We start from the raw sequence: 23,123 nt of genomic DNA on the forward strand, positions 1-23,123 counted from the left end.
CCTAACTGCATCCAAATTATTAAAGAAAAACAATTAGAATTTTAGCTATCATTTATTATCTCTGATGTGACATCACGCATGTTATAATCTTATTTACTCTTTTTGACAATCCTATGAGTTGGCGATTGTTGCTTCTATACTTTTTATGGATAAACCAAGTCCCAGGAAGATTAAGCAATTTGATCATTGTCGTAGAGGTGTCAGGTGGTAGAAGTGGCTTTCAAACCTATGGAATCTGATTTTTAAGTCTAATTCCTTCCCACTTCCCAGTGCTGTTTCTCTAAGTCCATTTTTTAAAAGGAGGGAGGTAAGGTTAACATTATTTTTAATTATAGTAAGTACCCATGCTAACAGAGCATGGGTAATAATACAGTTATTCCACCATAAATGATACCTGGGCTCAGATCAGAAAACTTTTCAAGTCAACGTTCTTATTATTTGTCACATTGGCTTTATACCATGTTACAAGGGTGAGTATCTCCCCGTTCCTCAGTAAATGTTAAATAAGAACTTGTACCCTCGTGGGGTGAAAGCATGTACACAGAGTTAGTTCTACCAAAATAAAGCGGAAAAGTTATGATATTGGAGTGGGTGACACTCAGAGGAGCCAGCTCATAAATCCTAGGGGAATTCTAACACCATTTTCTCTCCTCAGGCTTCCCACCGTGGGCCAGTGGCCCTACTTTTAGTGCTGGCCCCTTATCTTCCCTTGTTCATGCTTGTGGGGACCACAAGAGAGAGGGACATCCCAGCTACTTACATGTCCTGCAGTCTCCACTTGTGCCAGAAGGCACTGCAGAAGTGAGTGGTGTTAGAACTCCTCCCAGAAATCCTGGGTTTGGTCCTCTAGTTCTGACTGGTCAAGGAGATTGCTAACACCTACTGTCTCAATGAGCTCTTCCTTTGGGAGACACTCTAGGCAGGGAAACACCACTCAGTGTGTGTGTATTAGAACTTTCAAGAATAGGACACCCAAAGCACATGAATAATTTTTCATGATTTTTTTTGAGACATTCAACCAAGTAAGAAGAAGGTTCTCTTCTTTGTATTGTTTGTACATTTTTCTTTTAGCAGCCCATATGCACATAAGGCAAACAAATCTTTTAAAATTGCTTTTATTTTAAAGTTTGGCAAAAATTGTGGGATTCTGCCATACGCGTAGAAATCAGATGTTTCTTCCTGTCTTGGGAGAAAATTCCAAAGACCCACAACTTCAATATACTGCAAGTCAAAAGGAAGCTAAGACTAGGTGCAAAGATAACGTGCACGCCCCAAAGACAGGACTTTAAAACCCTTTTACTGTACTAACATGTTTCATTCTCCTGGCCTCAAGCATTTCCTCACAATGGCTTGGAGATTGGCTCACTTTAACACTTTCCCAGGCATAATCCTAATTCTCCAAACCGATCTGGCCATGTGTCAATCGAAAGTGAAACTGAAGGAAGGTTTCAGGGCAACTTGTTTATTTTAGAGATATTATATAGTATGTGCGTCACTCACAATTCAGTATGAACTCTACCTACACTTGTTGAGTCTTGTTTCTGTGAAAAGACCTTTATCTGATAGTAAATGACCGTTGCAATATTTCAGGGAGACCGACAGGAAAAATCTCTGATTTTTCTGAGCAATTTATAGGCTTTTTCCCTGTGGCTACCTTCAATCTTGTAACTGATCATGTCATTATTCTGATTGACTTCTGAGAATCTGAGAACTGATTTGTGATCTGTTCTAAACATAGAACAGATCTTTCTGCTTATACAATCCTGCCAATGGACTTCATTTCAGCTTCGTTTTATTATTCAATTCTGATTTTACCTTAGTATTAGGTTGGTACAAAAGTCCTTGCAGTTTTTGCAATTATTTTTAACCTTTTAAACCACAATTACTTTGCAGAAACCTAATAGCTTTATCTAATCTGTACGATATATAACATATACTGTGCATAATGCAAAAATATGTAAAGAAATATACACTGTAAAATAGTATGTATTTTTGTCAGTTATCATAAATCATTCTTATAAGGAAAATTTTAAACAAATTAATCGTGAAATGAATCATGCCCCCATTTGGTGGTTTTCTTTTTAATAATAATTTAGCTTTTTTATTGATCTCTCATTTCTAATACTATGTTGATTCCCCCAAATGAGATGTTGGACTCCCTTACAAATGAGTGAACAAAATGGGTGAAGGCGATAAAAAGATACAAATGTCCAGTTATAAATAAATCAGATGTACAGTACAGCATGGTAATGATAGTTAATGATATTGTATTATTGCATATTTGAAGATTGCTAAAAGAATAGATCTTAAATGTTCTCATCACAAGAAAATAATTGTAACTTTGGTGATGGATGTTAACTAGACTTATTGTGGTGATCACCTCTCAATATACTTGTTTACATATATTGAATCATTACATTGTACACCTGAAACTAATATGCTATAACACATTAGTATATTTTGCCTCAGTTAAAAAATAAATAAAAGCTAAATAACAATGAGTGGAAGAGGCCATCGGTCTTATTTAGAAGGGTACTCTTTGCCCTATAGCCTAGTTTTTCCTTTTCTTTTTTCCTCTCACTTTGCTTTTGTATGCTGGCCTCTGTATTCTCTAACCAATCGCCCTGCTCTTCCCTCTTTCCCCTCCTCCTCCCCCCTCCCCCGCACTCCCACTGCCCCCAGAAAACACTCAGCAGTCCTTAACAATACCTGGGCCACCAGGGAGACTAACCTAGAGCACAGTTTGCATTCTAAAGCCCTTAGCGCAGCCCCAAAGCCCTAGGACATGGTCAATTGTATAACTATCCTCTCTCTGGTTTGTTTCAGGAAAGCTGACAGGTCTATATGGAAAACATCGCAGAGTGGTATGCTGAAAAGAAATAATCATACAGAGCCTCCCCCGAGGAGCATTTAGGTCCATATCATTAATCTTCGTAACACTCCCGATGAAAGAGGCAGGAGGTGAGTCCTCTCATCCAGTGTTTCATAAATGAGGGAATGGGCCAATCAGTGGGGGTAAGCTGGTGGAGGGAAGCTTGTGTGTGGTGGGGGAGAGAAAGGATAGGGGAGAAAACATAAGACCCTGGAGATCCCTACCCCACTCAGCCTCATTCTGACACGTCCCATGCAAGCTGCAGCCTGAGCAAATGCAGTTTTTGTCTTTTACAGGAGTGTTTCACTTCTCAGGGGACCAGTGTCCATACAGGGCCATCCATATCTCCTCCTGCTTGGCTCTGCTCTCTAGCTCAGCCCCTCAAGACCCACACTGAATGTCAGGCTGTCAGTAGCTGCCAATTAGTTTAAGTTCCAGGCCTCCAGGCAAAGGTTTTCAAAAGGTCTCTGCTCCAGCTCACCTCTTCCATAAATGCTCTGGCCACCCACCCTCGAGATTGCCTCCCCAGGCAAACCTGGGCGGTTTGCTTGGCTCCAGCACCTTCTCTGACGCCTTATTCTTATCTATGCTCAGTAGGGGGCTGAAAATCAGGAGGCAGCAAACTTGGCTCTGTCCCCAATCTTCTGCCACACAGCTGTGCTAATGGACATGTTTTTGCTTTTATCATTTTGCAGCCTGAATTACTTTCTCTGCAAGGCTTCATGTCCCTATACATGGCTTATTAACTATTTAATGAAGCCGATAACTAATCTCCACCATTCTCTATTATTTATACAATTAACATCCATAATGCAACAGTAGAAAAAAAAGTGTGAGTAAAGATGAGAAAAAGATAGCAAGATATGAAAACAGAGTAATTAGGAAGAAAATAAAAATAGAACCTGCTACAGTATCTCTTCCTTGCAAGATGGAGATTAAACACTTTTGTGGTTCAATCTAAAGTGATACAATCTTTATAAACTCCTGGATGAGTTTATTTTTTATGTGCTTACACAGGTATCTCTTTAGGAAGCCAAACAACTGTAGTGAAAGAAACTCCTATACAGCTAGAAAACAAAAAGCTTGAAAGTTAAAACTGAAAATTCTGTGCAATACAATAATTTATATTAAAATAATATTTAATGTCTACAGAGCACTTAATATGAGCCTGGCACAGTGAAACTTGCTTTACATGCATTACCTCATTTCACACTCACCAACATTTGTGAGGGAGGTTTCCCCATTTTGCAGATGAGAAAACTGAGTTTCAGAAAGCTTATGTAACTTGTCCAAGGTCACACACGTAGGAAGCCACACAGCCTGGGTTTGAATCTAGGATTTTATTTTTCTGACTCCATAATAGTCACTCAGGTTTCGAAAGCCTCTGAAGTGTTTTCTGAGTTACCATGTGAAAACTCATTTATTTTTGTCTAATGCCATCTTTTAATATCAAGTCTGTTTTAGGGTCTTCCATGTGTATGCAAGATTTGCAGGAAAAAACCATCTCACTGAACTGAGAAGTCAGACTCCTAGTTTCAAGAGATATTGTATCAAATAAAGTCACAAATGTGAAAAATCTTTGGAAAATGCAGACGCATTGTACAGAGGAATGCGGATTCTATTGCTATTAACATGTCACGGTGTATGTGATACACATGGTAATTCTCAGTTGATCAGGATATTTTGAATGAAAAACCTGCCTACCTAACCAGTCAGCACACAAGTAACTTGTGAACAAACTACCTTTTCCCGTCATCGTCCTGGGAGCTGCAGGACCGCGTTTGTTAGAGGTGAGGCATTCCAACCTCGTGCTCTTCCAATTTACTTCTGGGTCACAACCACTTGCTTGGCTCTGCGGGGCACGTTTATGTCACAAGTTTCTCTTTAACAGGCGCAGGGACTCCTGATGTGCAATAAAGTGTTAAGACGCAGACATATACGAATGGGGCCCCCGCCACATGAGCTGATTCACCGCCCCCAGCCCGGGTTTTCACCCTAACCCATAAACACCAGTGTGTTAACTAGCAAGGGGCAGGGGGTGATTAAGGGCCCCTTGCAGCGTCTCACCTGGTCTTCCAGGAGTTTCCAGCTCTCATATGTGTGCGTGGCATTCAAACAGCATCGAAGCAGCTCAGGGCAAGAGGATTTAACCCCCCAGGAAGACTTCGCGTTATGAAGTAGCCAGCAGAGGACTTTCTTCCGGGGGATTTTAACAGAGACAGATTACGTTCTGGAAGCTGTGCTGTGTCAGGTTTGAAGGGCAGTTCGGGGGGGTCCGCTGTAGCCTTCCCGCTTCTCCTTCCACCCCTGCTCAGCTCGGAGAAAACTGGGGGGGGGGGGGGAGCGCCGTGCAGACGCTCGAGGCGGAACAGCAAACGTTATCCTGACCCTGGTCCTTAGAAACCAACTGACAACAGGAAGGAAGCGTATTAACCCCTCTGCTCCCCCTCCTTTTCCCCGGGGTGGGGACCGGCTCCTCCTCCTCCTCCGGGGCGTGCGACCCCGCGGTAAGATGCGAGCAGCCGCCTGCGTTCCGCACCCGGAGCTCCGCTCCCAGGAAGAGGCAGGAGGGAGGACACGGCCCAAAGCCCAGCCCAGCAAATCTGTCAACTCGGTGTGACCATCCCGGGCGAGACGCCACCCTCGCGCGGGGCCGGGCACCGCGTTCCCTGCCCGTCTGCGTCGTGTGCGCTCTGCACCAGCCCAGCCTGACACCCCCGCCCCGCCACCCGCCAGACCCCAGTGCCCCGCGCAGGTGGCGCAAGCGCCCCTGCTCTCCGGCGCCCCCTGCCGGGGACAGCGACCGTGGCGGCGAAGGAGCCGCGCGCAGGGCGGGGAGAGGACTCGGGCACCGGGAAGGAGCCCGGAGCGTCCCTGATGGTGCCGCCACCTCCGAGCCGGGGAGGAGCGTCGAGGGGGCGGCTGGGCCAGAGCCTGGGTCCGCTGCTGCTGCTCCTGGCGCTGGGACACACGTGGAGCTACCGAGAGAAGCCCGAGGACAGCGACAGGTAAAGGCAGCCAGCCCCTGCGTGGTGCGCGCCCCGCTCTCGGTGCAGGCGGTGTCCCCTACCTGTGCAGTGCCCTCCACTCCCTCGCTCCGCCAGGCACGGGCTGGGCGCCTGACTGTCCTGGGCGACATGAAACGTCTGCTCCCGGGTACCAGCCTCTGCGCCCTCAGCCCGGGCTCGCCCCACCGTGACACCCCGCCCCGCATTCCTGCCGTCCTCCAGTGTCCTGCTTCTTCAGCCCCTTCCCCCCCGGGGCCAGGTTCGCGCGGTGGGACCCCTCCGTCCGCTGCGCGTCGGCGCTCGGGGACCTGCGCCTGCGGGGCGCTGCAGAAGCCGGATCGGCAGCCCTGGCGCGCTCGGGACTCCTTAGCGCGCACGGGTCTCTGCTCCCCCGCCGAGAACCCACGGTGTCCTTTCTCCGACTCTTTTGGTAGAGAAGTCTGCTCGGAGAACAGGATCGCCACGACCAAGTACCCGTGTCTGAAGGCTTCGGGCGAGCTCACCACGTGTTTCAGGTAAGCCTCGGGGCTCCGCCGAGCCACCACCGAGCACCCTGGCTGGTGAGAAGGCAGCGCCGGCGCGGCGAAGAAGGGGTTTGCGGGCGCGCTGCGGCACCAGGGGACCCGGAGGGGCCGGGACGTGCTGGGGCAATTCTCCCTGGTGCAGACCTTTGTGTGTGGTTTCTGGGGCAGAGCAACGACTGGCCACCGAGAGTCTGCACCTCGTTTGTGCCCTGAGATCCTGACGCAGTTTCCTGGTCCCAGGAATACGTGCCTGGCGGAAATTGGAGGAGAAGAGATTGCAAGTTTATAAGGAAAGTGGTTTGGATTGTGGGTGTAAACAGTGAGGCATAGCAGAAACGAATGGCTGCTTTTCCGTTTGCGTTTTGTTTTGAAAATACGACGTCAACAAGTGAATACTTGGCTCTTGGCTGTCTTTTGACCTTCTGCGGGGACAATGTAACTGTCACGGCCTCTGGGCAGAAGGACAGGGGCGAGGGGGTGGGGGTAGGATTGTGGGCGGTTGATATGGTTGTGTCGAGGGGGAAAAAAAAGTGAACACATTGAACCACAAGGAAAAGAGGAGCAGTCTTTTTGAAAATAATAGTCCACAGGTCACCTGGGTGCTTGTTAAAACTAAGCCTGGATAGAGCCACGGAATCTGTAGATGGGAAAATGCTCCCCAGGTGGTTCTTATTCACAACAAAAGGAGAGAAATACTGTTCCCTGCTGTTTGGAGGTGAGGGTTGATATATGTGTTCACCATTGAATTCTTGGCTTCTGTTCCAGTGCTTTCACTGGATGGAGGAGGCATGCACCCACATAAACATTTATTAATTGCCTGTTTTTTAAAGGCGCTGGGATCCCACCAGACTCCCACACTCACACCAGCTCCATCTCTGTCTCTAGGAACCATATTTGGGTTCCTAGAGACAGAACATGTTTGGGGTGCCAAGATAAATATTGGGTAGTACTAGGTACCACTGCAACGCCCAGAAGTGAACTTGAAAGAAAAGGAAGCTTTACTATCCACAAGGTTGTAACAGGTGAATCAACCATAATGGTTTCCGTTGCAAGAAACGTTATTTCATGTGCTCAGAGGTGTAAGTGGTCCCAGGACTGGTCACTTCAGTGGTACAAATACTCCATCAGTTACATTGCGTACCGAGCTTTTAAACTCTGTCACTGGCAATGGAATGACGGTGATCATTTAGGTGAATCAACAGTCACTCCTTGGGCAGGGCTGCCTTCTCTGGGACATGGGCTGTGAACATTGAACAAAAATACGTGAGGATAAGAGAAAGAAGAGGGAATACATTCAATAGGTAAAGACGGTAGAAGTTAACTGGGTAAGCAAGGTCACCCAGCTGATGAAATGACCTGGTGGTGCTAGCACTGGGATTGCATCTCCATGACCACAGTACATCTTAGGACATATTGTTTTCTTGTCACTGCAGTATAAAGCCTCTAACTTAGCATGCAAAGTGTCCCTGAGATGGTTTGCTCACTTGTTCGGTCCCTGAAGGTCAGACTGTACGTAAATCAGTGACAGTTACAGATGCATGTCCAGTTGTCAGGAACCATGGGAGCCTGATTCGTGTTCTAAATTGATTTCATGTGTTATGCTGTTACTGTCGTTTTTCCCCAGATTTTTAAGACGGCAGTTTCTGTCACACCAAGCCTCAACAAGCGACACTAGCAGTGTCTTGATGTGTTTTCATTAACAGCTATTGAAAAAAAAGCTTATGAGCACTGACAAAAAGATATCTTACAGAGAAGAGTCAAGAACTTTGTTCTGTGGAATGAGAGGAGTGGGAGAGGATGTTTTTAGATGAAGAAAATGGGAATAGTCCCTGTGAATATGAAGTAATTTGATTTTAAGTTACTTCCTTTATGGAAGTCGAGAGTTCTATGTGCACTCCATTGGTTTTACACTATTTCCATAACTTAGTAGTTTCTTAGACACAGTTGTTTGGCAGTTGCTGCCCCCCCCATTTTATTTTGAACCCCAAGAATAGAGGAATACTGTGTGCTCCTTGGTTTCTGAATTCTAGTTGTCCTGGCCCTATAGATACCTTGCTACTTCCAGTGTGGTTTGGAAATCAGCAGCACAAGTATCATCTAGGAGCTTGTTAGAGACCCGAGCCCCTCCCCAACCCTCCTGACTCAGAACTTGGGATTAATGAGGTGTGCATTAAAGCTGGAGAAGCTCTGCTGTGGAAACCAGGATCCTCAGCCTGGGTCACAGTGCAGACCCATTTAGACAAGTCCTCAGAGGAGCAGAGGTCTCTGCAGATGGTGTGAGTGGTTAGCCCTTCTACCAAGTTAACCTACCAAACAGACCAAGAACCAGTCTTCCGGGAAACCCGACTCTTCAGCTTTTGCATGACCCTTACATAAGCTGTAAGTACCGCAGCAGAGCTACCGCTCAGGAAATGCTATCTGATCACTTAGAATCCCGCTCTTTACCAGATGTCTTTGAGGGAACAGCTTTAGCACAAGAGAAAGAACTCTGGAAGTCACTTCTGAATATGTTGAAAGTTATTTTTAAAATCATAGATATGGAAGAGAGGTTTAGTACTAAAAGGAGGATGGTAGATGTAATAAATTCGATTTTTGCCATTAATACTAAAAGGGTATGGAGACCTACGTGATATGGAGAAGAAAAGAGGGGTTCAGAATAATTTTTGTTCTGGACCCCCCAAACCCCCACTTTTGTACATGGCTTCACCTAAGCAGTACCTTTCCACTTTCACCTATTATAGGATATAGTAAATGACAATTTGAGGACTAACGATGTGTTGAGCTCTTTAGCTACATTATCTCTACATATATACTTTATCTACATTATCTCTAATCCTCAAAGTCACGCTGTAGCATTTCTATTATCTCAATTTTACGGAAGAGGGAACCCAAACTAAGAGGGGTTAAGTAAACTTGCCCAGGGTCACAAAGTTAATACATGTGAGAACCAAGATTCAAAGCCCAGACCCCTTTCATCATCCCAGAGGTGTCTACAGATGAGGCTGAACTTTCTAGATCCTGGGATCTAAGGAAGAAGACTATAAATTCAGATAATGATAAATTCAATAGACAGTTTGATAGAAAACTCCCAACACCCACTGTGACCACAGTGATTTTTCTGAATTACCCTTTAGTTCTGGTATAAGATCGACCAAATTGCCCTTGAGATCCAACTTAAACAATTGACTTTATATTATTGTACCCCAAATTGGTTAATACACCAAATTGGTTCATACATGTATGTTTTCTTCCTTGTAGGATTTCATCTTAATCATTGTCTTTAGAGGTCTGTCTTTAGAAGCTCTACTCCAATGTGCATTGTGCCAAGTACCAAAAGTTTAATAAACACTTGTTGAATGAATGCCAATGACAGCTTAACAAGTTTACAGTGCATATTTGCTCAGCATTATAATCTGACACAGGGCATGATCTTCTTCCAGTGGTTAAGATTTCAGAATTGGTGTGAGATTTATCTAACTGAATTATAGCCAAACCAAGCATATAAAGTTCTCGTGGCATTACTTCTCTTGTGCCTATGAAAGCTTTTCCTCACTCGTCGACTTTCATTCCCCCCCCCCAAAATGATGTAGTTTGAACAGAAGTTTTGTGTGTTTACCTTTGTGTGTGTGTGTGTGTGTGTTTACCTTTTGAACAAAGATTTGGTGTTTACCTTTTTTTAATTGGGTCTCATTTCAATAAAAGGAGACGTTAAGGGCTTTTTAAATATAAAAATAATACACATGTATGTAGGAAATGTCAATAACATCCAATTTTTAGTGAGGTGGTGTCTAATAAACATCCTACTTAACTTTTTTGATCTATTCCTTAATAGAGCATCTTAATTTGAGCATCTATTATGAGCTTAAAATAGTCCCAGAAAATGAGCATAGAAGGAGAAGCTACAATCCTTGGTCTCATAGTTTAGAGACTTGATTTTTAGACCAGGGCCTTTGAAACTCATCAGTATACAATGGTACATGTTTGAGCTCAAAGTCACGTAGTCTGTACTATACTATGAATGTTGGGGAAGAGATTAGAAGCAGCTAGAAATGGTCTTGTGGGTAGAAGACTTGACGTTTTTCAACATGGCTCTTTAACAGAGTGTGTTAGGTATTTAAGTCTCATTAGCTGTGATTTTTAGCCTTGTGGTTCATGGACCTCCAAGTGGAGACCCTCAGCTGTATTTGTCCAGTCTGGTGTCTTACTAGGCACCGCTCTTGCTTAGGTCATATTCCCCTGGGACGTAGCGACATGCGGATGTAAAAACTTTTACTTTTCTTTGAGATAATACACCAGTGTTGCCAAATCCTATTAAAACTTGGAAGTTGGTGTGATATTTCTGCAAATGTAGTTCCTTGAAATTTGGAGAACAAGAAGGTCCATTTATAGTAGCATAACCAGACTTGGGCTAAGGCTACATTGGAGGGGAAACTCAATAATGCCCTATCTGGTAGGTCCCTAAATTCCTAAAGAAGGGTTCGATAATGTCAGAAACGCACAATGATACAAAGGCTGCCCGAGTTTGAATCCCAGCTCTATTTGTTTTGTGACCTTGAACACTTTCTTAATCTCGCTGCTTTAGTTTTCTCCTCTGTAAAGAAAAGATAATACTGGAGCCAGAGGGTTGCTGTGAAGACTAAATGAATTGATATATGGAAGATGGGCTCAACCACAACAACCCCTCATCACTATTCCATCACACTAGGTCTGGCATGGTGAGGGCGCGGAGTACACGCTCCGTGGACATTGGAGTTTTATTTGAGAGTTTTGACCTTTACAGCAGGCTTTTGAAAGTGCAAATTCAGACCACAGCCAGACACAGAGGGTGTTTTTGCACCAATGACGACATATCGGCTGTTTTCGGATCCCCTTCCAAAGTAAGGCAGCCCCGATTGGGAAAAAAATGGCAAAGAACATATCTTTGCTTCCTTCCTCTTCTTGACGACTCAAGGTGCCCTACTTGTGTGGCGATAAGAGCAAGCAGAGGCACAGCTATCCCAATTTAGAGGATCTTGGGTTGTGGAGGGATCTTACTGGCAGAGAGAAGGCTAGAAATCAGATTCTTAGGACCTTAGCCCAATTCTGGCCCTTTTCTGATGTCTCCCTGTCCTATGGGCAACATAGCTTAGGACAGGCACTGAGGCCAGCTCTGTGAATAATTATTGGCTCATACACGGCACGTAATCCCCCTCTCAGAAAGCATTTGCATCTCAACCAACTACATACACCCTAACGTTAAGGAGGAAATGGTACGGGTATTGTGAGGAACAGAACAGGGATGGGTGGCTTTGAGCAGAGTTGCCTAATAGGCGTTTGAAGGCAGCCTCTGTTTCCCTGTGTGTTCCCTCCCCTGCTGGATGATCAGCCTGGTGAGGGCCTGGCCCCTCTGTCCCCTCAGCCACAACCATTTCCCCAGAGGCTAGCCCCATGCCTGGACAGTGCTGCATACATATTATTGAACGATTGAGTGAATGAATACATTAATGGTAGAAAGAAGGAATGATGAGATTTGTCTTAAATGTTTTAGGCCTTCCAGATCTTTAGTTGCTATCCAGCTATGCCTCCTATTCTAGCTGAGGCATAAAGAGGCTCTTTTAGAAACCAGAGATTACCTACATCTCCGAGAGACACAGCCGTGGTTTGCATTGGTGCCCAGTGTGACCTGCTGATGTGTCACAGGCCCGATTCTGGCAGATTCCAGCTAACTCCACGAACATTCTATTTTAAATAACACCTGAAGAGAATGTGGATGTTCCTGCCCGCCTGACACCTGCCCTGAAGACACGGGCTTGGATGGGGAGGATTGCAGTTTTAAAGGGGATCTCCCTCCCACACCCTCTTATTGTTCTAAGCTGAAGAACAGGTGTTAGATGAGGAGGGAAGGTGGAGGGTGGAGGCCCAGGCAAGCCTCTGGATCACTTTTCACTCCTTCTCCGAGAAACAACACAAAGTGATAAGAAACAACTGACAATTGGACTCGCCACAAAGGGCTGCGCTTTCACTAGTGTGTCCTTTGAGACGGGGTCCAGTTGCTGCCACTCATTGTCCCTGAAGTTGTTGATGCCCGACTTCCTACATTAACTGCATTTCATCTTTTCTAAGTGAAGCTGGGGTGGGTGCACCCGGAAAAAGCAAATGTGCCTTCTTTATTCAAGAATACTCTGTTTTCTCAAGAGAAAGCTTGCATTTCAATCAGTAGTGTGTGTGTCAGTGCAGCTCAGCTTCCCCAAACCTACTCCCCCCGCTGCTCAGCTGGACCCTCACTGCTTTTGTGAGTTCCACGTCTGCCTACATCGGGAGCTTGCAGAATACCCGGAGAACAAAGGTCTCTATTCTGTCTCAGTTTGTTGCTTTTATTTGGGGGATGAAAAAGTAAACAGCTATAACATCTGCAGCTTCTTTTCTGCCCAGCTAGGTTCTTCCTTTTTCTGTGAAGCCATTTTTTTCTGGTTTTAAAGGTTTACCAAGAATTTTCATTTATTCAACAAATACCTTGTGAGCTTGCTATGTATCAAGCACAGTTTCTAGGCACGTAGAAGACATCTGTGACCAGCGCAGATAAAAAAAAAACAAAAGAACGCCACCTTCGCTCTCATGGAATTTATGGATTTTAATTCAGTTTGTCTTTCAGTAAAATCATTTTGCGCCAAAGATATCCTTTGGGATATTTTTAAGACTTATTTTTGGCACACATCTAATTGTCAAATTTTGGGGGCTAAGAGCTTAATATTTCCTGTGGCCCAGCTGTATCCTTTCAGTAAAAAAAACCCCACAGCTCCAAGCTGTGAGACATGAGAACCCAGGGATGGTGCTAACCAGAGGGTTTTTTTGAGCAGCTGCTAGCAAGAAATTAGCATTTGCCACAAGTTTCTTTTAAGCATTGCTGGAATGTGAAAGCCTTACACAGGTGTGGTGAATTCTCCAGGGGTGTGCCCTTTGAGGTGGGCAGCGCATCAGAATTGGCCCACTAGGGAAAAATACCCTAGCCCAGCTCACCTCATATTTTCCAACAGTGGCTTTAAGCGGAGTGCTCCAACAGTCTTTGATTCTCTGAATAATCCATTGTAGATACATCTGTGACAACGTATCTGAAACTTGTGGACAATTTGTTTCTATTCTGAAACCTCATTTGGTGGGGGGAGTGGTGTTATGTCTACACGTTAATCCCCAGCAAAGTAGTACCTCTTTCTAGCTTGAGGTATGGTCCATGCGAATGGAATCCGTAGCAGGTGTAAGGGAGCTGGGGCGGCTGTACATGTTGCCTCCTTGCTCATGGTGCTAAAACGTGAACTGCATCATCTTTCCACGCCCTTGATGAGCTCAGAAACTTGGACCATATCTACTCTCAGCCTTCATATCTATTCTCAACCTTTTCCTTTTGGCCACTCCTGTGAGGTGTTTGCTGTTTGCCCCCGCTGGGGTGAAGCCCCCATCCTTACTCCTCCAGGAATGGAAGGGCAGCTGTCAGCCTGAGCTGGCAGGATGCCAGGAGGTCCCTCTGCTCTAGGACTTGGCTGGGGGGGGGGTTCAGTGTAGAGAGCAGGAATCAGCAAAGTAGGGTCCATGGCATGTTTTTATACAACCCGTGATCTATGAATGCTTTTTACATTTTTAAAGGGTTGTAAAAAAAAAGTCTATGCTGCAAAGACCTTATTTGGCCCCCTAAACCTCAGATATTTACTATCTGGACCTTTGCCAGCTTCTAAAGAGCTGGCTTAATACAGAGACTAGGAGTGGGTTTCTTATCTATCTGAAACCAAGTCCACAGGTGTGACTCCTCACAGAGATGATGCTGAGGGCATTGAGTCAGCTTCATCTTTGGGTCTTTGCTTCATTTTGTTGTATTTGCATCTCCTGGCCTGTGACTCTCTGACTTGGTTTCCTGATCTCCAGGAATCAACCAGTTATCGAGCTGGATTTTTTTTTTTTTTTTTTTTTTTTTTTGCCACCACCCCTAAATGATACTTTAAAGGAACATAACTTGTCAGGACGTTTTTTAAGAAGCTGGATTTTAAGAAGCAGGTAGTTAAGTACTGACTTATTGCTGTGTTTCTATACGTTCCCAAGATAAGCCCTCCTTGCCATGTGAGCCATCCTTGGGCTGCCTTGGCTGACCTCCATCTTCCTTAATTGCATACTTAATGCCTGACTTCCATATTCATCATCACATGCTGTTCACTGAAAGCCACCTCTCCGTAAACTTCACGTTAGTTTTGAATTTCTACAGGGAAAAACTTCTCACGTTCAAAAATGAAATAATCGTAAATATTTTATTTCAGGAGCACACATCTAGAAAAACACATTTTCAATGAAGGGTACTCTACATTAGAGTTGCAACGTTACATTTTTCCTTATATGGCTAAAAAAGTATCATACCATCCCACAGTTGCGCTATGTACAGTAAATCATTAATTAAACTTTTGAACTTAGATTTGGACTGCCTTTTCACAGTGCCAACTCTTGTTCTGTACAGATCATAGAGACTCCTAAACAGTGATGCCTTCTCACACTGAGAACTGGGGGAAAGTGGGAGAGAAGGAAAGAGAACGATTTAAAAGGAAATATTCTGAGGGAGAGAAGCAGTCTACTAATGGTATTTTGAAGAAAGGAAAAGAAGGAAAATGTTAGAATGTACCACTTGACATATTACGAAGATATACTGTGTTTCCCCGAAAATAAAACCAGGTCTTATATTAATTTTTGCTCTGAAGGACGCATTAGGGCTTATGTTCAGGGGATGTCCTCCTGAAAAATCATGCTAGGGCTTATTTTCTGGTTAGGTCTTATTTTCCAGGAAACATGGTAGGTGGTATCAGCTATAACAAAGAGGAAAAATATGGATATAAAAATTTAATAAGAGAGCATCCTCTAGATATGAAGTTGGGTGAAAAACAAAGTTTGTCATATGGGGGCTTCTGACCTTGGTGACAGCCATTTTTTACTGATTCAGGTAATCCAAGCTTAAAAGAAAAGCAGGCTAAGCTTATAAAGATTGACAGACTTACAATTTTTTTAACCTGTTGCACGCTATTGCTTTGGAGGTGAGAAGACGTCTAAACTCTAGTGCAGAAACCATGCCACAGTTTTGCCTCCAACTGACTCCTCTCTTTGCTTTCACTTAGCAACCTCTTGATAATGTGGCCATGTTTTATTTTGGAATTTTCCCACAGAGAAATGGCTCACATTTTTGTGGTGAAAATTGCCTGGCAGAGCATAGGTTGGTTTCCTAGGAACCCACCAAGACCACAACAACTGTTCATGGGTGACAAGAGATCATTCCAAAACGTGCCCTGGAATCTAGTTCCAGTAAGCTCTGAAAGGTCAAGAACCTAGAATGTGACATCAGTGGGGACTTCAAGAAAACCTAGTTGAAGGATTTTTTTAATTCTGTAAAAATTGATTTTAATATTAATTTAACTGTGATAGCATTCTGGAAACCAGTCTTGGATATTCTGGCCTAACTGGGTGGACATAAGAAAAGAAATTTTATATATGAACTCCATCCTTCTGTGGAGGTCATTGCATCAGGCAATAACTTCTGTCTGGAACACAGCTGACAATGGAGGGGGAGAGAGGGAGGAGAGGGAGGGAACTCTGAATACCAAAACGAATATCACAAAGAAAATGCCAGAAAGTAGGTATCACCAAAGGCTTTGAGGAGCTGAAAATAGATATAAGCAATTTCATGTACTCTCCTCGGTGATGAGTCCCCCAGGTTGCCCTGTGGGTGAAGGCTCGCTGTGTCAGGAGCCATTCTAGCTTGCCTTCACACAAGTTCTCATGCGCGTCTCTGAGCAGCTGTGTAGCAGAACGGGGGTTCTAAGCCAGACAGTCTGGCTCCAGAACCTGTGTTGTTCTTAACCACTGGACTCATCGTAAAGGCCAATCGTAAAGACAGTTGTGGTTACTTGGCTTTCCTGCCAACCACAGATTTAAGAGGCATTTAGAAGAGGGAAGGAAGACTGCTCAAAATAGGGATGGCGATTCCACTGGCAATGACTGGTGAACACATAAGTCGGACACGTTGTCTGAAGTAGACATGAGAACACCGCCCCACCCCCCTCACCCCACCCATTAGTTTCCTCAGGCTGCCTAAGCAAACTGCCCCAGACTGGGTGGCTTAAACAACAGAAATTCGTTTTCTCACAAGTCTGGAAGTCCAACATCAAGGTGTTGGCAAGACTGATCTCCGGTGAGCCCCCCCCTCCTTGGCTTGCGGATGGCTGTGTTCTCCCTGTCTTTGCACGGTCTTTTTTCTGTACACGACTATGTCCTCATTTGCTGCTCTTATAAGGACACCACTTCATTAGGATTTATTGGATCAGGGCCCATTCTAACGACCTCATGTTAACCCAGTGACCTCTTTAAAGCCCCTATATCTAAATACAATCACATTCTAAGGTACTGGAGTTAGGGCTTCAACATTTGAATTTTGGGAGGACAGAGTTCAGCTGATAACATACCCCACCAAAAAAAAAAAAAAAAAAAAAACAAGAACAAAAATCCCAGCACACACTGGGGCCATGTAATACAAGGGATGCTTTTCATACACACTCTATCCCCAGGATGGTGCTGTCCTGAGTTACCCAAGGAAATTAAATTCAGTGGTACCACTGGAGAAGGAAAAGGATTCCATTTTATCTAAAATGGCATAAACCAAGTGACAACACTTCCTTCCTCCTGACAGCAAGAGCATGAGACCCCTGAGGATGACATTGCCCCCTTTCAGCAGGAAGTGATACAGAAGAGACACATTTTCGCCTTTCCAAAAAGAGTTCAGGTTTCTCAAACTCTTCCGGGGAGAATAATAGGCTAGGTAGGTAGAAAGAAATGAACAGAAGGAAAGACCTAGTCTTGGTTAGAAAGACACTTGCCACAGCTCCCAGTCGAGACCCCTGGCATCTGCCCTCACTGAGGGCACCAGTGTCTTACCAGCCCAGCAGGATTCCAGGCTCACACATGCCCCTGAATCAAAGGGGTGTGTTGTTAGAAGCCAAAGGAGGAAGGAAGACATCCCACTTATCAAGTCCATTTTAGTGAGCTCAAATCCTAAAAAGAAAGTTGACAAAATACCTTGAGAAACAAAAGGAAGGACTGGGCATTTCAGAAAGAGAGGGAGAAAAGGGAGGGAGAAAAAGGAACATCTTAGAGTGTATCCACCTTGCTTAGTACACTTTTTACTACCCTCTACCTGCAAAAAATAAACAAAATGGCATAAACCATAATGTTGTTTGTGCCGTTCCCTTCTGTGGACCCTCTCTCTCCAAGAAGGTGCCAGATGAGGGGGTTATAACCTGTCCTAACCGCTGACAGCGAGACATTGCATTGGAAATGCCTTCGCTCAGGCTCCACGTCAGCCCTGCTGAATTAAGGTCTGCATTTTAACGGGTTTCCTGGGAGTTTCCCGGGCCCTTTCAATTGAGAAGCACTGCTGAGCATCATTGCATCGTTCCAGGGCTCTCTCTCACTTGGCTGTCTTTACTTTCTTTACTTCCTACTTGGAAAGCTGAAGGCAGTGATTCACAGCCTGGACTGCATGCCGGAATCACCTGATGAGCTTAGAAAAAAAATCCCGGTGTCCAGGTAGACCACCCCAGACTCATCGGAAACTCTTGGAGGTGGGTGCTAGGCAGCAGGAATTTTTAAAGCTTCTTGCATGATTCCAGTACGCAGCCAAAGATGAAAACCTGGCAGGAAAAAGGGGTAAGCAGCCTGCTTCTTCCTTCTGGGGCCCTGAAGCCAGTCCTCTTTGTTTTGCAATTGCTACAGGTCCATGCCCCCCCAACAGGGAAGTTTACAGCTAAAGCTTGTGTTGGTGGACCATCCTAAGCCTGGTCTGCTAGGTCCCACTCTTTTCCTCCTGGCATGTCCTTTCTATACTCAACGAGGGATGGTTGGAGGGCAGTCTGGGGAGTGACGAAGTGGGCCGAGGTGGATCAAGAAAGGCAGAGTTCTTCTGAGTTTCCAAAGCTGGTCAGTTCTAAATCCCGTGCTGTGAATTCCATCACTTTTCATTTCCTATTGCAGCTGCTCAGCTTGGTGTCCGGAGCTAGCTACTTAGTGACCTCAAGTGCGTTTTTCAAAAAATATTTTGCTTTGTTGCTGCACGACATGAACCGTCTCCCAAGATATAAACATGGTTCAGCAGATTATAAATGAAAGCTTTTCAGTGTCAGGCTATGTTTTCCTTTCCTTGCAAGCATCAAGCATAAACAGACTTTTTTCCACATAGTGTGATGGGAAACCTATGTGCTGGCAGAGAGTCTTTTCCCATCCATTGTTAGGTTTCTCTTCAACTTTTTAGTCTTCCTCTGGTGACTGAGAGAACCTTTCAGCTCCCAGCAAATGCAAGGCTTTTCGTAGGTTTGCATTAACTTTATGCAACATGAAACAATGCTCTCTGTGGTTTCACTGCCTAGCTATCATCCAAGCCCTATATTTACCATATGGCCTCTTGCCAGGCGGTCCCCAGATGTATGTCTGCATGTAATGCGTAGTTACAAACGTGTCATTGCATCTTTTGAGTGTAATAACAGCAATTATGATGATTAAATCATAGAAATAGAATTACTATAAATTAAGAAATAAAGGAAATATAATTGCATTTTGTGGATGGATGTGCTCCTGAGGTTCTTACTGAGGGATTTCTTTGAATTGGAAGCTGGCAAACGTGAAGTGGTTCCTAAGTGACCTCTGAGTTTTCCATATTGTTTCAGCGTTTGACAGCATAATGAGAGTAATACCCTATTAGAGAGGATATAATAAGAATGGATATTTGAAATGTTAAGTGAATGCATGAAAGGATCCTAACAATTTACTCGATACATCAGCTGCCCCCGCTCTCCAGGTCCTTTCCCAGAGACCCCTAGTGTTTGGGAAGCACATTTTCAGATCATGGCACACATGAAAATTATCTGTGGAGGACACGTGAGGGTCAATGACAGAGGATACTTAAGGCTAGAGATGCCTGGCCCAGGGGGCTTTGGCAGTCCGGCTGCCACCCTGCTGCCCTAGGACGAGAGGTGTTTGAGGCCTTGGCACTCCTGGAGCCATTTCTAGGAAGTTAGGGCTGTGGGGTGGGGAGGGTGTGTGTGTGCACCCATTAGGATGCCGCAGCCTGGACCCTCCCCACCCCCGCAGCTCCCAGCCATCCAGCTGTTTGTTCAAGCCGTACCACCAAGTCCTGCCTCTTCAGTGAGTCCTTCCTTGGCTGTCTCTTCAAACACAATTTCCTCATCCATACTTTAAAATATGACTTGTATCATCTTAGGATGTATATTTATCCCTTCACTTATACGCAGCTTGATTCTGTTGGATTGTCCTGACGTTGGTATGTGCTACGTGTATCTTTGACGTGATGCAGCTTTTGTTTTGTGATGCCCTGGATGACGCTGGGATTGTATTTAACTCCCTATGTCCTGAACAGATGACGGTTCTATCCACTCTTCTTCCTGTACCACGGAGGTGCTGGGCTCCCAAAGCAAATTACCATAACGATGAGGGGCAAACACCTGTTTTAGAGATGAATGTAAAGGGGGAATCATGCTTTGCAGTTCCTACAGGGAAAGGGGTACGAGAAAGGAAATGTTCCATTTCTCAAACTTTACCCTTTTTTATGACGATGACGATGGTAGTAACATTTGCACTGGCACGTCTTCCATCATAGCAATGTATGACTTACAACTGTGGGTCCTCCCTAATTGCACCCTTCCAGGATAATGACTGCCAAGGGACTGGAGTGCATTTTTCCTGACCTTTCTATACCTGTACTAACAGACATACTTGGAGTTATTACTTACAGAAGTGGGTTGGTTCTGCAATTGCTTTTTTCACATAACAATAGGTAAGGAATACTTATTACACTGAGTGCTAATTAATTTTTATAGCATGGTATTTTATGGCATGGTGTTTCATTGTATGGATGCGTCAGAATTCCTCTCTTCACTGGAGAGCTCTTTATAAGGCAGTTAGGAAGTGCTAAGGGGTTCCTCTCCCTGATGTTTTGGTGGGTTCAGGTTTTAAACTTCAGATGCAGATTTCAAATATATCAAGTTTTACCTAAATGAATCAGAAGAAAATTTATCTAGTGTCATCAGATAGCCCTTGGTCTGGAACCTGCAAGACATGGGCTTTAGTGTATGCACAGCCACTGCCCTCCGAGAGCGTGTGGCTGTGGGTCCCCGTCACCCTGGAGCTCTCTTTGATTCTCGGTGGTGGCGGGTGGGGGAGTTCCTTCTCGCTCTGACAGTCTGGGGCTGTGAGCAGAGCAAAGGGAAGCAGGTGTAGTTTACAGCCCAGGGGATTTACTTGCCATGAGGAAGAGAGTATCTCCACTGGGAACATACTGTGGGACATTCTGGACACTTATCTCTAATCTGCCTTAAAAACAGGATAGCCATCGTGAGCTGGTCAGCTGCATCTCTTGAATGCCTTTGGTAGTTTTTCTTACCCCAGTTATTTACTTAAAGAGGACAAAGAAGGTCTTTTTACTCTCCAGGTCTGTGCTTTTGAAAGCAAGCTCCTCTCTTTGCTGCCAGTGAGTGCCATGCGAGCACAGGAGCCATTATTTGATTCTGCAAAAGTGTTAAGGACACCCCACCCCCACTGGCTTGCTTTTCTTTCTGCTGCTTTCTTTCCAGATGTGCTTCCTACAGAACGGGAATGAGGGCAAAGTATCAGTTTCCTCACTTAGGGAGGAACTGTCCTCTCATGGCGACCACCCTCTTTCTAGAAAGGAGAAATTGTTTCATTTGGGGAGACTCATGCAAATAAAGTGGGAAGAAAAAGTGACATCAGATAAGAAGGCTTTCTCCTAAAATTGTTTCCACATCTTTTATCCTAACGTACTGGGCTTAATATTTGTGTCTTATATTTACAAAAATTACAAAGTTACGTTTCAACACGTGTGTATCCTTTTGAATGTGTTTATCTAAGGTCCCTTGTAAAGACTTCAGTCCCACTGCACTGTTACTGTCTTGCTGCCCGGTTCTGGTTCCATATTTGGCTCTGTTTAGAGATGCCAAGGGAAATGGAGACAGCAAGGCAGTCAGCTACGTAACTGAGACAACAGTCCTCCCCCTCACCCCCCAGCCAAATTATATATAGAAGGATGAGGCTTCTCTTGCATTGTCCAGACAATTGTCCAAGTTTTCTTTTAACATCCTTTTCCATGTTTAGGCAGTCTTAGTTTAACGAAATGGTATCCCACTTGAGTTTTGCATTAGATCAACAGGCTCCTCGTTAGTCAGAAGCATGATTTTTTTTTCTGTTAACGTTCTCTGTCTGCATGTTAGCCTTCCTTGTCTGCATTTTAACCCATGTTCCTTTTGAGAGAGTTTTAACTAGCTGGGGCTGTGATTTGGTTGAAAGGGAATCTCCTCTGCAACCTCAGCTTTGCAACGTATTTTCCTTGCATTGCAATCATAAAGGGAAAACACACACAAAGTTAAGCCTTTTTTAAAGATGAGGAAAAACGGACCATATTTTCCCTCAGAATGTAGTTTTTCAATTATGAAAATTTCAACTGTGCTATAGTCAGGAGAAGAAAATAAATTCCCATCTACTCATCACCGACATCAGTAATGAACAACATTTTGCACCGTGTGCTTTGTCCCTTTTTTTTCTTTCCTAACGTATTTTAAAGCCAATCCCAGATGTGATGTCATTTTACCACTACATAATTCAGTATCCATTTCTAAGAAATGTAGAGTGCACATACATTACCAAGATGTCATTGTGACACCAAACAAAACAAAACCCCAAACTGAATGTTATTTTTAAACATGTTTTACCCCCAAATAAATGGAGGTTTGTTTTGTGGAGTTATTTTCTCTTGCATTCATTCATGGACGAATGGTACTTCTTTTTTTTTTTTTTTTTTTAAAGATTTTATTGGGGAAGGGGAACAGGATTTTATTGGGGAACAGTGTGTACTTCCAGGATTTTTTCAAGTCAAGTTACTGTCCTTTCAATCTTAGTTGTGGAGGGCGCAGCTCCGCTCCAGGTCCAGTTGCCGGCAGCCCTAGGTGTTAGGAGAACAGAGCTCCAACCACCTGAGCCACCAGGCCGGCCCCCAACCAGTGGTACTTCTGTCTCCGCTAATGAGTGATCTTACATTTTAACAGATGTGCTTGATTCTAAGAAAGTGTCTACAGTGGAAATCCTTTACTGTCACTGGAATGTCACACTGTAGCACTGTCTGTAACAGAGGGGAACTCTGTGTGAGGCGGTGGCCTAGGGGTAACGATTTGCTTTTTTCACAATATGATTGGGAAATCTTAATCATAAGATTATTTCACCTCAAAGGCAGTTCCATATGTTTGACTGCCAAGATAAGACCATGCTATGGACGGGGTGTGTTCTTAGAGGAAAATGTAGTTTCAAAAGGGAAGCTAACATTTTATTTATTGTTATACTTATATTTAGGGTCCCTGTAAACCCAAATGAACAGACCTTTCTTTTCACTATATTTTGGTAGCAAAATTATATCCACTGACACTCAATTAATGCATTACTTTCGCCAATATCAAAAAACAAAAAAGCAAAAGCAACTTAAATATTCTGAAGTGAAAGGTACCCATCATTGTCATCCTTTAGTTTTTAATATTCTGATGTCGTCTCCATCTGCACTTTCAATGTTTATACATATTTAGAGTAAAATCAATGCTAAAATTTACTCTCTGCACTTTTGGTTAATGTCTTACACTTTAGTTTTAAATA

At 44.2% G+C, this 23,123-nt stretch overlaps 1 protein-coding gene across 1 annotated transcript in view; it reads left to right on the forward strand.

Moving 5' to 3' along the window:
* Positions 1-5,086: 5,086 nt before the first annotated feature.
* CCBE1 (collagen and calcium binding EGF domains 1) overlaps positions 5,087-23,123 on the forward strand; it is a 190,495-nt gene continuing 172,458 nt past the window's right edge. Inside the window, exons 1-2 of the mRNA XM_081078338.1 lie at positions 5,087-5,880; positions 6,315-6,395. Of these exons, the coding sequence (XP_080934464.1) occupies positions 5,750-5,880; positions 6,315-6,395 (212 nt within the window). The 5' untranslated portion in view covers positions 5,087-5,749. The remainder of the gene's footprint in view (positions 5,881-6,314; positions 6,396-23,123) is intronic.

This window comes from Rhinolophus hipposideros (genome assembly GCF_964194185.1).
Source record: "Rhinolophus hipposideros genome assembly, chromosome: 17".
Taxonomy (NCBI): Eukaryota; Metazoa; Chordata; class Mammalia; order Chiroptera; family Rhinolophidae; genus Rhinolophus; species Rhinolophus hipposideros.